The sequence below is a fragment of the Panthera leo genome, chromosome C2, assembly GCF_018350215.1.
Source record: "Panthera leo isolate Ple1 chromosome C2, P.leo_Ple1_pat1.1, whole genome shotgun sequence".
Taxonomy (NCBI): Eukaryota; Metazoa; Chordata; class Mammalia; order Carnivora; family Felidae; genus Panthera; species Panthera leo.
Genome location: NC_056687.1, coordinates 94,937,087 through 94,958,973, shown reverse-complemented (window position 1 = coordinate 94,958,973; position 21,887 = coordinate 94,937,087). Strand labels below are relative to the sequence as shown.

Below are 21,887 nucleotides of genomic sequence, written 5' to 3'. Positions count from 1 at the left end.
AGTCTAAACTGGAACTGGTTGTCAGAGGCTCTGAATACAGACGTTCCTGACTGTGCAGATTGATGGATGACAATCAACACAGTTCCAGACAGAGCCAGCTTCACCTTGTCTCCTCAGGGTTATGCAATATCGTGAGATCATCATTATAGGGTTGATTGCTGTTTCAGAGTGTTGTGGGTGTGTGAAAGGGCAGCAGTACCATGGCCTTTATATTCAGTTCTCAATCATTCAGAGATTGATGATGCAGTTAGCAAATTTTTGAAACTCATGTTCCTTTCAGTGCTCTTTTTGGGCCATTTCACTGATTATTAATGGCTCCACCTGGGGAGGTCTGGAAATAATGCTGAAACTCAATCAAGCCTCCTTGGCAGTTCTGGAAAGAGGTTTTGAGTGTAGCTCAGAGACTGTGAAGAGAAGCTAAAATTGTGCTTTAGGATTATCTCTGGATTCTGTTGATTGGCATATTCCTTTTCTGCTACAAATCACCTAGAGTTAGCAGAATAAACAAGGCTTACATTGTTTGGTTTGGGTTCATGTTTTGATAATTGACCATAGCCAGAAAACATGAAAAAAAAATCTCTCCTCAAGTAACCTGAGAAGTTCATTGCCTTTTATTTTATGCAAATTTAAAAAAAACATTAAATTGATGTTTAAAATTTTATATACAATAAAATTCACTCTTTTTGGTATAGTTCTATGCGTTTAGACAAATATATAGTCCAGGAAACCACCACTACAATCAAGATAAAGAACAGTTCTATGACTCCCCCAAGGTCCCTCATGCAGCCCCTTTACAAATTAACCCTGTTCCTTTGCAAATACTATCATAATCTGATTTCTAGCCCTATCCTTTTGTATTCTAGATATTGTGTTCGTGGAATCATAGATTATGTAGCCTTTCGAGTCTTGTTTTGTTTATTTAGCCTATGATATATGAGATTCATCCATGTTGTTGCATGCGTTAAATTAATTAAAGGAGGCCATTAGACTGTAGTGGCTTTAATGCCTTGGCAGCCTATATAAACAGATCAAACAAAACCTAAGCCTGTAAATCCTTCAAGGGTAAGAAATCAAAATCTAAGGATGGTCAATCACAACCAGCCAACTAGGCTTTCCCAAATAAAGCAACCCTATAGCCAATCCAATAATCTTTTGCTTTGTCTCTGTGTCTTTTCCATGAAAGTCTTGCCCCTAGTTCCTCTTGATGGAACACTCCCAGCCACATCTTTTTGACACCGCACAATTCGAATTGATTTTTGCTTAAATAAACTCTTAAAATTTTTAATATGCCTCAGTTTAACTTTTAACACATTTTACGCTCATTCTTTCTTTTTTATTGCTGAGTCGTATTCTATAGTTTCTCTATCCATTCCTCAGTTAAATGACATTTGAGCATTTCTAGTTTTTGCTGATTATGAAAAAAGCCACTATAAACATTTATGCAGCGTGTGTGTGTGTGTGTGTGTGTGTGTGTGTAAACATAAGTTTTTATTTCTTTTGAATAAATGTCTGAGGGTAAGATTGCTGGTTCTTATGTTAAGTATATATTTAACTCTATAAGAAACTGCCAGACTATTTTCCAAAAGGGCTCTACAATTGTGCATTCCAACCAGGAGTGAACAAGAGTTCCAGTTTTTCTGAATCCCCTCCAGCAGTTGGATTATTAAGTAGTTTTCTTGTTATTGATTTCTAGCTTAATTTTGTAATGTTTATTTTTTATTTTTCAGAGAGACAGAGAGAGAGTGTGAGCAGAGGAGGGGCAGAGAGAGAGGGGGACAGAAGATCTGAAGTGGGCTCTGCACTGACAGCAGAGAGCCTGATGTGGGGCTCAAACTCATGAACCACGAGATAGCGACCTGAGCCGAAGTCAGACACTTAACTGAGCCACCCAGTCACCCCCAGGTAAAAATTTTAAAAACAGTTATTTGTGCTTCAAAAAAATCCTGTAATTTAAACAGAATTCATGCCATCGTCACTTTAATTTTACATAGGAGCAAATGATTGAAACTTTAGAAGATTATGTAACCTACCCAGAATGACTCATCTGATAACTTAATAATCAACGCTGAACATTGGAGTGCAGTTGGTTTACTGGGGTAGTCCAGGTACCAATTATCCCCTGGATTCCTGCTCAGGGTGTGAGCTCACCTAGCACTTTCTCTGCTGAAAAAGGACAGTTCATTTGATACAAGCAATCTCAAGTTTTCTACTCTTTGTCCCCAAATATCTCCATATCTTTATTCATTTTTTATTTTTCTCTCACCTTTCTGTCTCCTCCTTTTTAATATCACTACCTGTGATTTTTGTAACAAACTTTCCCACTCTTTGCTTATCCTCCTCTTCCTCTTCCTAAAAGCCTTTCTCTATTTTTCTTTTTCTTTAGTCTATAAACACATTCACACACTTCCCATTATAATAAAACCTGATTGTTTTTCAAATTGCAGACCCATTTCTATTCTTTTTCTCACCATCTATTTCTAAAAGAAGGTTAACTTCCCCACATTTATTTTTATCCTGTTACAAACATAATATACATGCACAATGAAGATGATTTGGACCACACACACACTGTCTGAAATCCTACCACCCAAGGATAACCACTAACCTCTGTTAACATTGTTCTGTATCCTTCTCTCCCTCTCTCCTTCCTCACCCATCTCTCTCTCTTTCTACCCATTTTTACTTTCTTGATCTCTCTCATTTGTCTAAAACATATTGTGTATATATAATCTCATCTACTTTTGTGCTATATAGCTTTTTGAAGGTCGATTTAATACTTTAAATTAAAATGTTATTTAATTTTTATAAAAGAATGCATGTCTATGATTCAAAGGTCAATAATAGTACAAAGTTTATATTAAAAATATTTTAAAAACTACAAAACATAGTTTCTTGCCCCATTCTTCTCCACCCACAAATCTCCTTGTAGATGAACACTTGAAAAGTTTTTAAATATCCCTTAGAGCTTTAATGTTCATGTTCTAATTCATGTGCTATATTGTTCAGGGTCCCAGCAGAAAAAGAGATGATTAAAGAAGTTTAATGAAGAGATGATTTACAAAGGAGGAGGGATGGTAAAGCACCGGGACTTGTATTAGTGGAACTAATAATAGTAGGACGCCATTACCAACTCTAGGATTTAGAGGGGCAATGCCAGAGCAATGATTACCAGACAACAGTAAGAACAGTAGCTGGAGGAGAGGGCCCACCTTGCAGGATCTGTGACCATAGGTGGAGGAATGCAGACACTGCCCAGCCAAGGGTGGGCAGGTGGAAGCTGCAGGAACCAATAGTCTGCTTTCTACTGCTTCTGTCCTCCAATTTCCCCCAGTACGTCCCATTAAGCAAATCCAACTAGAAGCTAAAGATAAGGAACCCAGATGAGCAATGGTGTGAAGAGACCAGTCTCCTGAGGCACAGGTTAGAAAGGGTTACAACAGATCTGCAAGAGCACAGGGAAAATTACCAGCACTTGGCTTATGCTAATATTTTTTTGCTTTATGGATTTATGTGTTGACAACTTACTATGATAATAATTGAGCTTTTTTTCCTCACACTTGCTCACCTTCTCTGTCCATATGCCTTGTGATGTAGTACCTTGTAAATTTAACTTGGAAACAAAAATTGTAACAATATCCAGTTTTACATAATTACGGAAGCAATTATTCACTGCCAAGCCAAATAGTGTACTATGATGTTTCCTTTTTATGCCATTCCCTACCCTACTCTCTTTCCAGGAATTCATAATTGCCCCATATCTTCATTTTTTAGTTTTCTATGTGTTTGTCACTTTTTTCCCTTAGTGTTCCAAATTTTTCTTCATATGGCCAAATGCATCAGAGAATCTTCCGGTTTTATTTTCCCCCAGAATGTTCTTTTCCTTACTTCACTTTGAATGAGTTGCTTTCTTGACCCTGATGCTAGCTGTCCACCCATGACTTTTGTCCTGAGATTTATCTTTCTTTCTTCTCTTTTGCTGAATTCCACATCTTACTCTTTCTCTTGGTTTTCTTCTTTGTTTTGTAGACTACACCATCTATGTGTTTCATGAGAGAAGGTGCAGAAAAAATAATATTTTGAGTCGTGCATTTCTGGAAATATCTTTATTTTACTTTCTCACTCAATGGGTAATATGTCTGGGGATGGAATTCTAGGTTGAAAATCATTGTCCTTCAGAATTTTACAGGCCTTGCTCCACAGCCTTTTAGCTTCCATAGTTGCTGTTCACATATCACATGCTGTTATGACTCTTGTTCCTTTGTGTGTGACCTGTATTTCCCTTCCAGATGCTTTAATATGTACTCAATCTCTGGTGTTTGGAAATTTCATGGTGAAATTTTGGGTTTTGTTCATTGTATTTGACACAAAATGAACAATCTCATCTTGTATTTCAGCTCAGCAAATTTTCAGTATAAGGTATCTTTAATAAGTTTTTCCCTCTATTTTGTTTTTTCCTCTTTTGAACTCCTGTTGTTTGGAGTCTGTATCATCTGATTCCCTAAGTTTTATTCTGCACCCTGCTGCAACCCCAACATTTAGTTCCTGAATAACTTGTAATAATTGTTTTCAAAGTTTCATGTTTTAGCTCTATTATGGGCCAAAATATACACTTTTGTGCCCAATAACGTGCCTACTGTGCATTAAGCCAGTTCTTCTTTTCAAATACCTCTTTCATAATCAACCTTCTCAATAGATCCCAACTCTCACTATGTTGCATTGTCCCAGAGTGTTAAGATTTTAGAGGTGCCAAACAAAAAAATATTTGGGAATAATTTTTAGTTATGAAGCCTACCTTAATTAAGGTGGCATAAGAAATAGTATATTTTGGCCCAAGTTAGAATATTTTGAATTCAGGCTTTGTAGGACAAGATAATGACCACTTTTGTTTAGCAGAACTTACCTAATTATTTTCAAAGTGTATTGCTCCTGAGGGAATGACCCATAAAAGTAAAGAAAGTAAAACATCTGTGAGAAATGCCGGAGACAGACTTAATGGCAAGTATCCATGCCTAATCTCTATTTACCTGTGGAAGTACTGGAATTCAAACATGAGATGGCTGTCACAGGAAAAAGTATGAAAGTACTTATGGGAAGTGAAAAATTAAGTCAAATAGAAAGTAAATCTTATTTGGAAAATTAGTTTGACAATGAAAATTGAAATTTGCCCATTAGGTTATGTTAGATATTTTCTGTGAGTTGAACAAGCTCATAAGCCAAATCCAAGTTCTAATGGTTTGATGTATATAAGGCATGTGACAAAACAGAGAAATTTTGTTATATATGTGAAAATATGTAAAATTAGTATTTCAATTCTCCTAACCCTTTCTCAGTATATCAGATTAAGCAAGTTGCCTTTAAGTGAAAGATTCAATGGTATTAATAGTCTTTTGTTAAAACCTTTTTGGTTTTACTGCCCACAAACTAAATGAGGAATGATTGTAACAACTGGATAACAAATCCTTCCACAATATAATTTGTTTGATTTCAACAAAATTAAAGAATGTTCAACTAAGCTGTTAGCTGGTTATTAAAATTTCTTTTTGTGATCAATTTTTATGTGCTTTTTGGCTATAATTTGGAAATAGTTTATGGAATAAATGTTCTATTCTTATATTATTATTTATGAAAACAAGATTTTAATATATCAGTAATAACAGAGTAATAACAGTATTTATGCTGATCACTTTAATTTTAGCTGTATGAAATATCCATCCATTAATATTTAACTGATTGAAAAATAACTCCTGCTTTTCACTGAGATGAAATTTAAATTAATGATTTTAAAAATTAGTAATTCTATCAAAATCTGCAACACAGGTTTTTTTTTTTTTTTTCATCATTTGTGTACCACTAACAACAATAAATGTTAGCACAATCCAGAAAAAAATGTTAAACGTTTGGACCTTTATAGACATGGAACATTTTTTTTCTTTTTAAATTTTATTTAAATTCTAGTTAGTTAACTTTCAGTGCAATATTGGTTTGAGTGATTCATCTCTTACATATAACACCTGGTGCTCAGTATAACAAGTGCCCTCCTTAATACCCATAATCCATCTAGCTCACCCCCCATCCACCTGTCTCCATCAACCCTCAGTTTGTTCTCTATCATGAAGAGTCTCTTATGGTTTGTTTTCCCCCTCTCTCTCTTTTTCCCATTCCCATGTGTTCATCTGTTTTGTTTCCTAAATTCCACATATGAGTGAAATAATATGGCATCTGCCTTTCTTTAACTGACTTGTACACTCTAGCTCCATCCATGTCCTTGCAAATGTTAAGATTCCAATTTTTTCATGGCTGAGTAATATTTCATTGTGTGTGTGTGTGTGTGTGTATACATATATATATGTATATATATATATACGTATATATATGTATACATATATACACCACATATTCTTTATCCATTCATCAGTTGGACACTTGGGCTTTTTCCATAGACATGGGACATTTTTGAACATAAAAATTCAAATTATAGATATTTTTGTTGCAGAAACTCACAATAGAATCATCAGAGTTATTTTAAAGCATACAAATTTATTATTTGGGATGAAATTCTTTGGAGGAAATGAGGAAATATGAGAATAGAGAAGAATGCAGTAAAATTTCCAACTGTTAATATATATGTATATATATGTATGTATGTATGTATGTATATTTTAGAGAGAGAGAGGGTGTGCCTGAATGTGCATGGAGCAGAGCGGCAGAGAGAGAACCTTAAGCAGTTTCCACACTCAGCATGGAGCCCGATGCCAGGCTTGACCCCATGTCCCTGGGATAATGACCTGAGCTGAAATCAAGAGTCAGACACTCCACTGACTGAGCCACCCAGGCACCCCACATGTATGTGTATACATACATTTTAATGGTTGTGGTAACCAATTACTATGGTATTTAAATTCCATTGGATAAATAGAGGAAAGAAATTTTTTAAAAATTGTTTTTAAGTTTCTTTATACTGAGAGAGAGACAGAGAGAGCAAGTGGGGGAGGGGCAGAGAGAGAGGGAGAAAGAGAATCCCAAGCAGGCTTTGCACTGTCAGCCCAGAGCCTGATGCGGGGCTTGAACTGTGAGATCATGACTTGAGCTGAAATCAAGAGTCTGATACTTAGCCAACGGAGCCACCCAGGTACCCTAAGCAGAACAATTTTTAAATATCAATATATACTATATTTAAAAAAATTACATCCTTTGCAGCTATTTAAACAAAACTTTTATGTCAACTTAAAAATGTAGTAACCACTGTAGTTGTTTTCTATTTTCTCCTTTTTACTGTATTTGTTTTCAATTTTTATCCCTTTTATGAGAATGCAAGTAATTGAGGATATGGACCTTTTTTTCCAAGTTTTGTGTCTTACACAAAATTTTAACAAAGTGTCTTATTCATAGTGAGAGCTCAACTAAATATTTACTGAATAAAATTATTTTTATTTTATCAAAGGGAGTTATTTATTTCTCTTCAATTATTTTTACCTAGCCTTCAGGTTAGTTTTTCCTACCAATGATAATAGAAACAACTGCCTGGTGGAAATAAAATTTGGATTTAAAAAGTAACTCACAGGGGTGCCTGGGTGGCTCAGCCGGTTGAGTGGACTCTTGATTTCAGCTTGGGTCAGGGTCCCAGTGTTGTGGGATTGAGCCCTGCATCGGACTCCATGCTGAGTATGGACCTACTTAAGATTCTCTCTCTCTCTCTCTCTCTCTCTCTCTCTGCCTCCACCCCAGCTTGTGTGCTCTCTAAAAAACTAAAATAAAAAAATAAATAAATGAAAAAAAGTAACTCACATATTATCTTTAAAATGAGAATAGGAACAATATTGTGAGAAGGAAACAGGATATACAGAAAAACCAATATTTATTTTCTTAAATGTAGTTATTTTTAATATAAAAGGAAGCAACACTAAGCATTCAGAAATGTATTTATTGACATAAAACTCTAGTGGATATATACCCCTAACTACAACAAGTCTCTTTTCACTATGATTCTTTCTAATGTGCACCAAATTAGAAAGCAGTAAAAACACCAGCAGATGGCTGGAGTGGTCATGGATAGAATTATAAAGAAAAATATATATTCTTTTATCCTTTACTCAACACCTCTGCTTAGGACACCCATAAACACAAGATATCGCCTAATGTTGCCTTATTTCCTGCATGTGTTTGTTTTAATAAGCTAGCCAGAAGTAGCTTATGCATGCACACAGGTTTACGTGTACATACAACACTTTTGCAATTTTTGAGGTTTACCAAGAAGGTTTGGTCTTGTCCTGTGATTATAATCTTGTTGAATTACATTTAAATAGACAGCATTTTACTGTGTACTTGGTATTATCCAAGACATAATATTACAGTGACCTCTTAAAAAATAACATAACTTAGGCAAAATCAAACTTTAAAAATACAATAAAAACTCATAACCAACTTAGAAATGTTGTTTGGGTTTAGGAATTAGAATAGCCTAATATCTCCCCTAATTTTTACCATTCCCCTGTCATTGTAAGATTGTTGCTTGAAGTAAGAAAATATTATCTTGAATTTATAAAATTTCTTATATTCAAAAGATACATTTGGGGGAAAACTTTAAAAAAAGAAAGGAAAAATTTGGAACTATCTTGTATATGACAAACTTTTATCTTAGCAGTATCTTTATGAATACTAATTCTAGGTAACATTTATTGAGCACCTCCTGTGTAGCAGGAACTCTACTACAATGCTCACAGCTCTCTGAGGTAGGTGATACTGCTGTGCCCATTTTACAAGAGAGGCCTCCACGTCAAGGTTCATGCATGGCAAAAGGCACAGATGGGAATATTCATACCCTGGTCTTCCTGAACTGCTTATTAGACTGTGAGCTCCTGGAGGAGGAGGCGCGCAGTGTCTTAGTGTATCTCAGCCCCATCACAGTGTTGACTGCATAGAGAAGAAAGTTAGAGAAGTCCCTTTCACTGAGGTGATGGCAGTGGGCAATAGCTAGGTGAGTGGCCAGACCAAGAATTGCAATCATGCTTCTAACAGGCTAAGAGAAAAGTCACATTTGTTAGGACGTTAGGGTATGAAAACACTTCCACAAACGTCATAGACTACTATGAAAATTAAATGTTCAAACTCATAGCTAATTCCCTTGGATTCTATCTAATTAATCAGGGCCAATTTTAGTATTTGTTATGAGGTATTCCATTGAAGGAAGACCTAGGAGTTTCTATTATGTGAAGCTAGTTCCTTTGTCCGGCTACAACGCTTTTACTGCTCATTACTTGACATTAAGGTTTCTTTTCAACACACTTGTATCTCTGCAAGGAAAAAAATAAGGAAGGGAAACATTGTAAATTACTTCAGTTTCTCTGAGGCAGAAAACTTCAGGCTCTGAATTTCTGGTGTTTATGTGTCAGTTGAAATAACCAATTAGAAGTTAAAAGTGATCTTTTGGGGGGCGCCTGGGTGGCTCAGTCGGTTAAGTGGCCGACTTCGGCTCAGGTCATGATCTCCCGGTCCGTGAGTTCGAGCCCCGCGTCGGGCTCTGTGTTGACAGCTCAGAGCCTGGAGCCTGTTTCAGATTCTGTGTCTCCCTCTCTCTGACCCTCCCCGTTCATGCTCTGTCTCTCTCTGTCTCAAAAATAAATAAACGTTAGGGGCGCCTGGGTGGCGCAGTCGGTTAAGCGTCCGACTTCAGCCAGGTCACGATCTCGCGGTCCGTGAGTTCGAGCCCCGCGTCAGGCTCTGGGCTGATGGCTCGGAGCCTGGAGCCTGTTTCCGATTCTGTGTCTCCCTCTCTCTCTGCCCCTCCCCCGTTCATGCTCTGTCTCTCTCTGTCCCAAAAAAAAAATAAATAAAAAACGTTGAAAAAAAAAATTAAAAAAATAAAAATAAAAATAAATAAACGTTAAAAAAAAAAATTAAAAAAAAAAAGTGATCTTTTGGGTTCTTCATTTAAACTTAACTTTTCTTAGTAAATGAGATCAGGAATAGCAATTTGATTAAATCACACTCATCACCTAGAAAAATGTTAAATTTCTTTATCAGTGTAACTTTGGGCTTCTCAAAGACCACCAACAAGAGGACAGACAAGAGCCACACAAGAGCCATTCCCCTGATCCTGCCCTGTTCAGAGTCCCGATATTTTTACCTAGATTCACAAGTTAGTACAAAAATCTTCTGAAATATTTAAGCTCTCTTTAACTGTATCCTGAAGTCTTAAGTAAAAATAATTTATTCCAAATTGGTCCAAAGGGAATAAAAAGCAAAGTGAAAAGAAATAATTTTATGTTGTTTGGACTGCCAAATTATGTAAAAAGTAAACAACTTAGGGAAAAAAACCAAAACCAAAAAACTAGTGTTCTGCATTTTTTTTCCCTCCACTCATAAAAAGTACTTTAAAAAAGTGCCTTTCTTTTAAGCACATTAAAGCAAACACTGAAAGGATTGACTCAGTACTCCACTTTGTGGGGAAAACAGCCTGGAGATATTTTAGCTGCCTGCTAAGCCTTTGGTATCCATCAGAACTGTATTTCCATAGTTGTAAAACTGACTGTAAGTGAAAGTCTGTTTAATCATCTGTGTATTTCCAATTTGCCTACATAGGTAAAAGCACTTAGGACAGTGCCTGGCACATAGATAGTACATAGTAAATGTTAGCAATAGTAATAGAATAGCTGAGATAGCATCCATAGATTGCCATGACAAAGAAGAAACATCAAAAGGGATGATCATCTAACCAGAAATGTAAATAGGGACTTCGATGAAGTCTGAAACTGAACATTCAGGAAGTTTCAGAAGCCCCCATTCAGGAATCCTCCAACCTCCTCTTTCACCTTGTCTTGAAACATAATTCAGAAAATCCTTTTTAACAAACAGAGCAAACCTTTATTTCAAATTTCCCTTAGGCTACTGTAACTTACTTAGCATTTGAGGAGATACAAAAATGCCCAACTTAATCACTATTTGGATGTATTTTATAAAAACACAGCTCAGAAAACCAGGCTGTGTTCAATATTAAAAGCAAACCAAAATATAGCTCCAAGGATTGAACCAGCAAAAAATTAACATAGTTTATAATAGTTAGTAATATTAACTGATAACCCAGGCTACATGACCAGTAAACTCTTTTCAAGTGTTTAATCTTACAAAAAATCAAGCCAAGGAACTAATGTTTTTCCCTGAGTTCTGAAAGATTTGGTAAGCCTACCAAAAATAAAAGTTTTTCTTTACGCACATATCTTAATATATTCACAAACCATTCCACATGACAATACAGACAAAATAAAACATTAAACAATATAAATTCAATATGCAAGAAAAAAAGCTGAGTGGGAGAAAAGGAAAAGTTATCAATTTTAACACGGACCTTATTTCCACTAGCCAAATCTTTAGTATGAGGTCCATAGGTAAGAAAATTCCAACATAATCATATGCAAATATGTAACTTAGTTGCATCTTCAGGTTTCTAGCTACACACTTAATGAAGCATTAAAGTGATATATTGAAACAGCTTTCATTTCAGGAGAACCTTGTTATAAAAAATAGAACGGGGGAATACCTGAGTGGCTAAGTCAGTTAAGCATCCAACTCTTGATTTTGGCTCACGTCACAATTTCACAGTTGTGAGATTGAGCCCCACGCTGGGCTCCGTGCTGAGTGCAGGGCCTGCTTAAGATTCTCTTTCTTCCCCTCCCCAGCACCCCCTCTTAAAAAAAAAAAAAGAGTAGAGCTAGCAACATTAGAATGTACTTGCCCTTTGGGAGAGCAAAATGAGCTAGACTTTTGGTTTACTTAATTACAGAGTCTTACTATCAAAAATAGATGCTCTAACTTAAAAAAAAATACGTTTTTTGGTAATATTTGATGACATTACTGAGAAGAACCCAGAAACGTTCTCTAAAAAAGAAAACAATCCTTCAAGATGTAGATATAACATTCTCAAAGAACTGTCATTTAAAAACACACAACCTCCTTTCTATTCCTTTTCATGTCCCAAATCAGATAATCTTTACACAGTCTCTGAGGCTCCAAGGAATTCCATTTCCACGGCGGCTTTGGGCGCTTGGGCTGAGCCACTCTTCTTTCGGAATTCTGCCGCGATTTCCTCAAAGGACTTTCCTTTGGTTTCCGGAACTTTGAAAAATGTAAACAGAGTAAAGGCCAGGACCACTCCAGCGAAGAGGAAAAACACATAAGGTCCACAGAACTTCTGCACAGAGAACAAATAGAGTTCCAGTTAGCCGTCGTTCTACTCCACTGTTCAGCAAATCTGCACAATATTAGGCTGCTTACCGCAACGTACTGGAAACACAGAGCTACAATGAAATTGCAGGTCCAGTTGCTGAATGCAGCTATTGCTAAAGCAGCAGGCCGCGGTCCTTGACTAAAGAACTCCGCCACCATGAACCAGGGGATGGGGCCTGGCCCAATTTCAAAGAAACCGACAAAGAGGAAGATGGCTACCATGCTCACGTAACTCATCCAAGCCAACTTATTCTGAGGAATAAACAAAAACAACAAAAAGAGTGGAACTGGGATTATTGGCAGCTTCTTCCTTTAAGTAGGCTCTCATTGAGTTCAGAGGTGACATAGCTCTCTTCTAGATATGTTTATGTGCAAATAACTACAAATTATTCTAGTCTGACACAAGTTTATTCTAGTCTGAGTCGTGCTTAAATCTTTTGAACTCTGTTATAGGAAATCCTCGGGATTAGGACTCTATATGACTCTCAGTCACTCTTTTCCTGTGAAAGAGGCAAGGCAAGAATCTATTGACCTTCTCTCCTATTCATATCAATGTTGCCAGATGGAGTGCATTACCCTCCATGAAGTGGTGGATGAGTGTGCTAGGTTGGAGAGGTCCTGGGACTTGCCCTAGGTCACACAGGTAGCCAAATGGCAGAGCCAGTGTTAGAACCCGATTGGGGTTGACCCCAGAGACTATGCTCTGACCATTTTGCGACACTGCCTCCCTTGGTAACAAGTGCAATAATAAATTGCAAGTAATGTGATGTTGAAGTCTTTAAACCTAAAACACTAGTTCCCTTTTTCTTTACATTCCTCCTTTGCATTATATGCTGTTCCTCTGGCTTTATCTCCTAAGTCAATCTCAAACGTTTTGACATGCAAAACACTTTGATCTGGAGCATAGAAGTGCTATCATATGGTAACCAAAAATCTCAGGACCAAAATCTACACTTACCAGTAGTATAAGTCCCACGGACATGAAGATAGCACAGACAAACATCCCACTCATTCCTATTAGAAACAGAGAGCGTCGCCCTGCCTTCTCCACAAGGAATACCTAGGAAGGTTTCAAAACATACTGAATTAAATGGTTTTTATGGCCAAAGAGGTCGTTTTAATTTATACAGCTGGAAACAGGAAGTTCTGTAATCCCATTTTTACAGATGTGGAACTGAGTGGGGGTAGTGACTCTTGCCTGAGGTGGCAGAACTGGTCTCAGTGAGCAGAAGTAGTTAACAGATACCAGCTTCACTCAGTCACATTGCTTTCAACAGGCAATTCTGGAGAAAGAGCCATGGCCTTACCATCACTCTACAATTATCACTTGAGTACAGTATTAAGAGGCTGTACCTCTCAGATCTCTTCCAGTAGATTTCTTATACATTTAAAATGACTCTACATAAAAAATGACATTAACTTATCTTTTGATAATTATCCTGTTACAAGTACAAGGTTTTGTGCACTGCAGACACCTGAAATCATGTAACTGTTGGGTTGCCAACCATTCTTATCCAACTTTCTCACTGCTAATAAAGTCAAATTATGGCCATTCACGTGGCAACTCACAGAATTTGATCACTTTACCAATTAGTCAGATCTGCATTTTTCTGGTGTCCCTAAATGTATTTGGTGCTGGAAGTGAATTATCTATTTGAAAAGATAAGACTTCAAAGCAAAAGCTTTAAGTGCTTTCTTATCCTAATTCAGGAGATGTGTCATTGATACCTTTGGGTCTGTGGACCTTTGCAATTAATGGTTAAGATTTACAATTAGCCAAGACCAATATTTGTTAAATAGACTCTTCTTCTTGGAATACTGCCAAGGTTGGTGAATCACACACAAAAAACTATGCCATAATTTCTCACTTCGATGACTAAATTGGCTCAGCTCATAAATCTATCAGGAAATCTATAGCAATCCAATACCCTTGAGCTCTGGCTCTGAAAATATCTGAGAAACATTTGTTTTCACCTATAGCAAAAACCCCTTTCATTTCAGAGGCATTGCATCTTCAGGTTTCAAATCACTTCAGGGTGATGAGCAAAGAGCCCACGTTTACTGTTGAAAAGGTAATAGGAGAAACAAATCTTTTCCAAGTTCATAACATTTCTCTGTGTAATTTGATTCTGTCAGTATGACTTTCCAAGTTGACTTGATGACACCATGTCAAAGCTATCAAGAAAATAGAAGCATTTCTTCAAGAATGAGGGCTTTTACTATGTTTCTGCTGTTTCTGAACAATTATTACTAATAGGATAATAAATTCTAAAACCACATGCCTTGGAAACTGAGTTGGACTCATTTCTTGAGGCTAGGTGAGCACTTGGGGAGGAGTGTGGCCCAGGGTGAGACTTGGTCAGGGGTTAGAGATGTTTGCCTAACCAGAACCCTTGTCTTTGCCCAAGACAATGTGTGTCACACAGGTTCTGGATGCCTCCTTGGAGTTTAGTAGCCACTGCTTCTCCTCTAGATCCATCTGTCTCCCCATTCCCTCCCCAATTCTTCCTGTTTTGTTTTCTCTCAACATTATAGGCCCTCTTCTCCCGGCCCATTAGTGTGGAAGAAAATATGGAATGTGGAAGCATAATTCAGCATGGGGTTAGGAAAATCTTTCTTTTCCCAAATACTCATTCAAGAGAAAAAAATTGTTTGATTATGTCCCTTCCAAGTCAATGAAACATTAATATCCTATCAGTGCATATTCCTACGTGCATATCTGTATTTGAAAGGATACACATTGGTTAATTTGGGGGAGAGGATTTGGGTGACTTAGGGACTATCCTTTTTGTACTTTTTCTGCCTTAAAACAACTTTCCAAAAATACATGTAATTAAAAAATTTAGCTCTGGAGGGTTAATTAGGTAGCTGATTAGAGCTTATTTTTAAAATTATGTCACTAATCTGTTCAAAATCTTTCACAGAATAAAAGGATAAACTCTCAGAGGGTATATTCAGAATAGTCAGGACACTTTTCAAGGCAACAAGCAACTCCTCCTATTCCAACTGGATTGGTGGGGAGGGGGGACAAAAATGAAATTCTGCAGCAGTTTCCTTTTTAGGCATTTAGACTTTTGGTTACTCAATTTTGACAACCTGATGCTTTACATAGCAAATCCTGTTACATATAAAATGTTTTAAGCATAATCTCTATATTAAAAAAAATATTTTGAAGGGGGGCTTGTAACAAACATAGCTCAGGAGACAGAAGATTGTGAGTAGTCTCTTGGATCACATCCCAGTAGGAGACCTTCATCGATTTCAAGTGGCCTTTTGGCTTGAACAGGCATTATCATGAAAGGCATGTCTACAGAACTGCTGGTATTCCCTTGTTATCTGTTCTCTTTCCTCTTTCCAAGGTCCAGCACTGTTTAATGTAGTCTGGACAAATCTGTTTTTTGATCTAGGTAACCGGGCTGTAATTTATTGACCATTCTAAGGTAATAGTTAAAAGTCCATGAGCAGAGAAAGAAAAACAACTGACTAAAGTATATTGAGTACAGACAGCATTGTGACCAACATTGAAAAGCATGAACTTTTTGAATATCCTGCATTTGAAGATAAAAATAAGCCCAATTGTCCTCATCTTAGAATGAATTACATGAGTTGGGAAGTTTGGGGAGTTTTTTGTTGTTTGTTTACATTAATTCTTCAATTGTTTATGTTAAATATCATTGTCAAGATACTGAATCAGTCCTTATATAATGTACTTGGTCTTAAGTGGACTATATCACTTTTTCCCCTTGTCAGAAAAAAATAATAATAACATTTCAAATATAGTGACATTTCAAGTTATACCACTTCTACTTTGTCTCTCATAATATCACAGACTTTTATGCATCACCTCATCACCGGAAGTTATGGCCTTGTGAGCTCTCTGGAAACTCTGCCCAATAGCCAAATATCGTAGGAATTTGCTGAGGCTGTTTAATTCTGTTACAGACAGATATATCTATTGCAGAAGACCTTTTTTTTTTTTTTTTTTTTTTTTTTTTTTTTTTTTTAAGTATTTTCCCCAGGGCATCAGGATAAAAGAAAGAATTTCAACCACGGAAAGAGAAGAGCCCAGGTAAAAGACCCGATATTGATAGAAATGACAGACTGTCACCAATCCCGATAGATTTAAGTACAGAGCAAAGGAGGACTCCAGGTGTTTTTACAAGGAGGAAGTCCTCTGTCCCCCAAGTGAGTTATTAATTCACAAATGAGTGACTAACTGGCATCCCTACTCTGGGGATAACCAGTGATCCACGTGCTCGGTTATACTTGGTGGGTCATTATTTGCAGAAAGGACTCTTCTTGTGACTCACTTGGTTCTCTACATCTATAGAACAATAAGTGATTGGTCACTTTTGGATTACAAGGTTCTCCCCTCTCCCATTTCTGAACTGAGAAACAAGCAGCATACTTATCTAGGGTATGAACTCACAGAGAGAGCAGTGAAAACCATGTTGACGGCACCAACTCCAATGGTTGCATAAACAGGTTGGCTGATTCCAGCAGTCTGAAAAATGCTGGTTGAGTAGTAAAAGATCTGTAAAGTAATAACAGTTTAGCCTTAATCAAGAATCCTGGCACTAATGGCTTGAAAGCAAGAAATATTTTAAGTTGTTTAGTTTTAGTTGTTTCTATGGAACCATGGTCCCTACAATGCCCTAAAGATTTTGTCTGTCCTCTCCTTCTGGGCGATGAGAAGCCACTATCAATCTTTAGTATTTAAAACTCCTGATTGCGATGAGAAGCCACTATCAATCTTTAGTATTTAAAACTCCTGATTGCTTAAAGTTCTCTTTAAATTTAGCTGAAAACTCTGAATCTGCATTTTCTTTTTATATGTACTTAAAATTTTAAACTTTTTGTTAAGGTATAAAATACATACAAAAAATGTACACATAGCATAAGTATACAGATCAATTAATTTTCACAAACTGAACACACCTGTGTAAGCAGCACACAGATAAAGATATAAATCATGTCTAGTCCTCCAGAAGCTCCCAGAATGTCCCCCTATTCTCCCAAGGAAATGCTTCAACTTTTAACATCATGATAAATTTCACCTAGTCTTGTACTTGCCATAACTGGATCACACTGTGTGAATTATTTGTTATCTGGCTTCAACATTACCTTTGTGAGGATCATCCATATGGTTATGTGTGCTTGTACAGTGTTGATTATCATTGCTTACTATTTTGTTGTATTAATATACCACTATTTATTACCCAGTCTACTACTGATGGGTATTTAGGTAGTTGTCATTGGCGATTACGAAGGGTGCTGTTGTGAACGTTCTAGTATAATCCTTTTGGTGAAAGACGTACATATTTATGCCTGGGGATAGAATTGCTGGACCATAGTGTATGCATGTGCTTACCTTTACAGATACTGGCAAACAATTTTCCAACTGACACTCTCACCCATGTGTGTAAGAATTCTGGTTGCTACCACGTTTAATCCAACATTTTTCACTAATCCTCAGTGGACATGGAGAAATCTTCACAATCTCTCTAATAGCCTTTCTTATTAATTATGTTTTTATGTTTATAGTGGTCTTGTTTAGGCCATTCTGTCATTCTGTCATCTTCTTTCACTGCTTCCCTGGTTAACCTGTCCTGCTGGCTGGCACCTCTTCTGCAGGTGGGGCTGATAGAGGAGAACTGTACCCACTGTGTTCAGTGAGGAGCAGCTTACAGCACACTAGACACTATCCCACATTTGTAGGCTGCCCAACAGCTTCGGCTCACATTTCCTGGATGCCTCTAAGTCAGGCATGGGGATAGTAACTAAAGCAGGAAGGTTTGGAGAGATTAAGTATTGCGCCTCTGGATATATACAGGCAGAACTGAGAGAAAGCCTACAAAATTGGTCTCCAAACCCCAAAGGTTTATGGAGTATTAGATTAAAATGAACATCACTGACCCCTTAAAGGAGAACAGAGATGACAGAAGAGCAGTATTCAGCTTGTTGAGTGAGGTTCAGGCCTCCTTTTCTTCAACTGATGAGAATTACTATCTTTCCTTCTTCCAAGGATCTGCCCATCCATCGGTCACCCTCAAAGTGTCCCCTGTGGATCTGTGATTGGCTCATTAAAAAGGAAACCCAAACAGCATTTTTAAAAGCAATAAAAGGGGTAAGTGATTTTCTGTATCTCGTTTTTTTAACAAATGCTTAATTATTTTCTTCTAGTAGTTAATTGCCAGTAGAATAATTTTAGTTTGCATAATGCAATGATTTCAGTTCAAAACCTAAAAGCTAGCTAGTTTAATATTCAGTATGTTTTTCAATCATGTCTTATCTACTACCCTCACTCACCCATATCATATCAGTTCACTCTATTGTTTATTTTGTATGCTGTCTCGATAAATAGAGTGAAAGTTTCTTGGATGGCAGGAAATTTCTTTGCACCTGGCTACCTGGTATACTTCATTTAAATAGATAAAGGGAACCACGGACTCCTTTTTCCTAAGCCATCAGAAATCCTAAATTTGGTTCTCAAGTCTAGAAGCCCCTTGTAATTCAGGTGGTTTTTTTTTTTTTTTCCTCACAATTATTCTCCTTTTCCCTCTTTTGTATTAATTGTGAATTTTGCCTTTAACCTTCCATCTTAGTGGACACACAGAACCAGTGATTGTCGTTGACGTTTAAAAAAATTCTATGCCAATTTTAGAAAGCAGATGAAGCGAAACAAAGAAAATTAATGCTCACTCAGTATATGTTTATTGTAGTGAAACATGTGATGTCAACATTTTAAAATGTCTTTTAGCTATTTAAATTTACATCCTTTTCTTTCCCTATTTCATTCAATTTGCTCTTAGAATTAGGGGGTATTCTAAAACTTACCGCATTGATTCCAGAAAATTGCTGGGCCATGTGCAGCATCAGTGCCACTATAATAGACTGTCGGTAGCTGGAATTGGTGAAGAGCTGAATTATGGAGACTTTTTGTTCACTTGATGCTTCTTCCTTTTCTTTTCTCATCTCAGTGATGTCTTTGGTGACATCATCACTTCCTCTGAGTCTTTTCAAGCCTGTCCCCCCAAATGATCAGGTTGACACAACTCAGGTCAAAACAAAAGTAAATTTACTTTTATTATATTTTTGAAAGAGTTACAGATCTGCATAGCTCTTTCTATTGCTTTACAGCATGGGTGTTGGAAAGTCTTTTTGTTAAATTAAATCCTGTTTTAAAATTTTTAAAAGCACATTTGGTTTTATCTAATGACAAAGAAAACTATGATCTTTATTATCATAGCAGCGTAATGCAAGTAAAGGTCTTTTAGAAACCTCTGGTTGAGTCCAATACCCTGCATGTGGGTTTCCCATTTGGGCTCGAGTGTTTTTGGGTTTGAAATGGCATGCATGAGTCATATTGAGGTGATCTTTCACATTGTTTTTATATGTAATCACTGACTTCATTTGGAAAGCTCTGGTACCAATTTGATCAGTAAACATTCATGCTCACTGCTTTTCATTATCTGCTAGTTCCAAAACAATAGGAAGGGAAAAAAAAAAAAAACCCACCCACAGACTTACTTTTCTTTGCTTTGACTTCCTCATCCAACTTGATGTAAAGGTATCTGGGGCTTTCAGGACAGAAGAGGAGCAGCAGAGACTGGAGGATGGCTGGCAGAGCAGACAAACCAAGCAGGATATGCCACTGCTCATGACTGCCCAAGATGAAGTTGAGGCCGACAATCTGAAGAGGCAGGAGGAAACATAGCAGGTGCACAACATGTTGGGTCTGCTTTCTGCAACTATTTGTTGAAAAAGCACATTGACTGTTTAATAGTATTCCCTGGTGGGGAACCTGGGTGGCTCAGTTCGTGAAGTGTCTGACTTGGGCTCAGGTCACGATCTCAAGGTTTGTGAGTTCGAGCCCTGCATTGGGCTCTGTGCTGACAGCTCAGAGCCTGGAGCCTGCTTCAGATTCTGTGTCTCCCTCTCTCTCTGCCCCTTCCCCACTTGTGCTCGCTCTCTATCTGTCTCTAAAACAGATAAATAAACTTAAAAAAATAGTATTCCCTGACAACTTGGATTCAAGTATGCTCAAACAGAAACTATTAGTATTGTGTCCTACCTTAACTGAATTAGAGACTATTTGTTTTACAAAGAGTTCACTTAGGTTTGTTTTCATTAACTCATATGGGCCATTTAGGATGGGAAACAACCAAACTTTTAAGAACACATTTGACATCTAAAGCAACACCAAAAATCATGTGTAAACTTTGGACATTAAAAAATTTCTTCTTAGATTACCCAGAACTTAAATAAAATGGTATTCCATAGATAGAACAATTATTATAATGGGAACCCGTTTTGTCATTCTTATTGCAGTGGTTTACCCCCTGGATAGTCGTAGGCTAGGGGCTCTGAAGACTCTGAGTCCATGGGATAGAAGGGAAGGATAGAGCTGGCTGAACGAAAAACTGCTATGATAATCATACACATATTAATTTTCCAGGTAAAATGCTCAAAACAAAGGAAACCCAAGCAGTAAAAAAATGTGAAGTTTCCTATTCTTTGAAATCTAAACAGAATAATTTAATTCTAGAATAGCTCCAGAAGTTCAAGATCTGGCATGCTGGGTCATCTCTAGTGCCAATCCTACCAGAGATCCAAGGGGAGAATTGAGGAGTGGTGTCCTAATCATTTAGCTTTGACATAAAAAGCTTAAGTCTCTACACCATCTCTACTCCTGCTGGTGGAACTGGTTTTTTCCTTTGTGTTGGTCTACAGTGAGAGTGGACTGTCAGGGAGGGAGAAGTTGGATAGAGGATGGGTGAAGTAGGGGATCGAGTTTTTACCTGACTAATGAGAATGCCTGTGACAATGGCCAGCTGGTGAAGTGTGCCAAGGGCGCCCCTGAGTGTGGTCGGAGCAATTTCACCAATGTACATTGGAACCAAGCCTGAAATTAGCCCTGCATAAAACATGAACATAAATGTGAATGCAAGTGCAGCTGGGACTATCTCAATAACAGTAATTTGGTTTAAGTATGGTCAGTATCCTGACTAAAAGTCCCTTTCAGAGTCTGTTGGAAGGAAGAGCCCTCGTCCCCAGTCTTAGACACAGTTAATGCAAAAAATATTTGTTGAGAAGACTCCAGATGAAGTTGTAGTTGAATATAGGAATGGAAAGAACTGATGAGTCGTGGATTTGGCAATCACTCATAGCACTGCCTTATTTAGTTAAAACCATGTTAAAATGGACTGTACATCATAAGGCCTTAAGTTGTCTTCAGAAAAGAGATGAAAAAATGCTTTAATAATATTCTTAATCCAAACTCCTGGTATGAAAGGAAATGAGCACATATGTAGGCCAACCTTTTCACTTCAAAGAGAGTTTACCTGGGATCACAGTGCAACAGAGCATTATCATGAGAACTACAAGCCCTGAGTGTCCACAACGTGCAAGTGCCTCAAGATCACTGTTAAAGTGATGAGCAGGGGTGTGGAGAGGTGGGAGAGGTTAAGGGGTTCAGGGGCTCTTCCTCCATTTTTCCAACCAGAGCAACCCATCTTCTTTATTCTCTCCCAAAACGGGCTTCAGAAAAGATTTTGGTGCTTAAAGGAATACAAAAAATTTGAAAAGCACTAGGCAATTCTGGCTTCTATAGCTTTCTTAAGTGCAGATGTCATCGGTCATGTTGGAGTAGCTGCCAGAGTATCCAG

At 37.3% G+C, this 21,887-nt stretch overlaps 1 protein-coding gene and 1 long non-coding RNA gene across 2 annotated transcripts in view; one reads left to right on the top strand and one right to left on the bottom strand.

Annotated features, from left to right (window-relative positions):
• The first annotated feature begins 1,867 nt into the window (after positions 1-1,867).
• On the top strand, positions 1,868-20,042 carry LOC122229767. The gene is made up of 3 exons (XR_006207130.1): positions 1,868-1,902; positions 18,245-18,346; positions 19,807-20,042. It is a non-coding gene; the product is annotated as an uncharacterized LOC122229767 (long non-coding RNA).
• The window catches only part of SLC2A2 (solute carrier family 2 member 2), a 30,330-nt gene continuing 20,426 nt past the window's right edge, over positions 11,984-21,887 (bottom strand). The window contains exons 5-11 of the mRNA XM_042955229.1: positions 21,021-21,136; positions 19,750-19,912; positions 19,057-19,244; positions 16,649-16,753; positions 13,178-13,279; positions 12,268-12,471; positions 11,984-12,184 (exon numbers count right to left, since the gene is read on the bottom strand). Coding sequence (XP_042811163.1) covers positions 11,984-12,184; positions 12,268-12,471; positions 13,178-13,279; positions 16,649-16,753; positions 19,057-19,244; positions 19,750-19,912; positions 21,021-21,136 — 1,079 coding nt within the window. The remainder of the gene's footprint in view (positions 12,185-12,267; positions 12,472-13,177; positions 13,280-16,648; positions 16,754-19,056; positions 19,245-19,749; positions 19,913-21,020; positions 21,137-21,887) is intronic.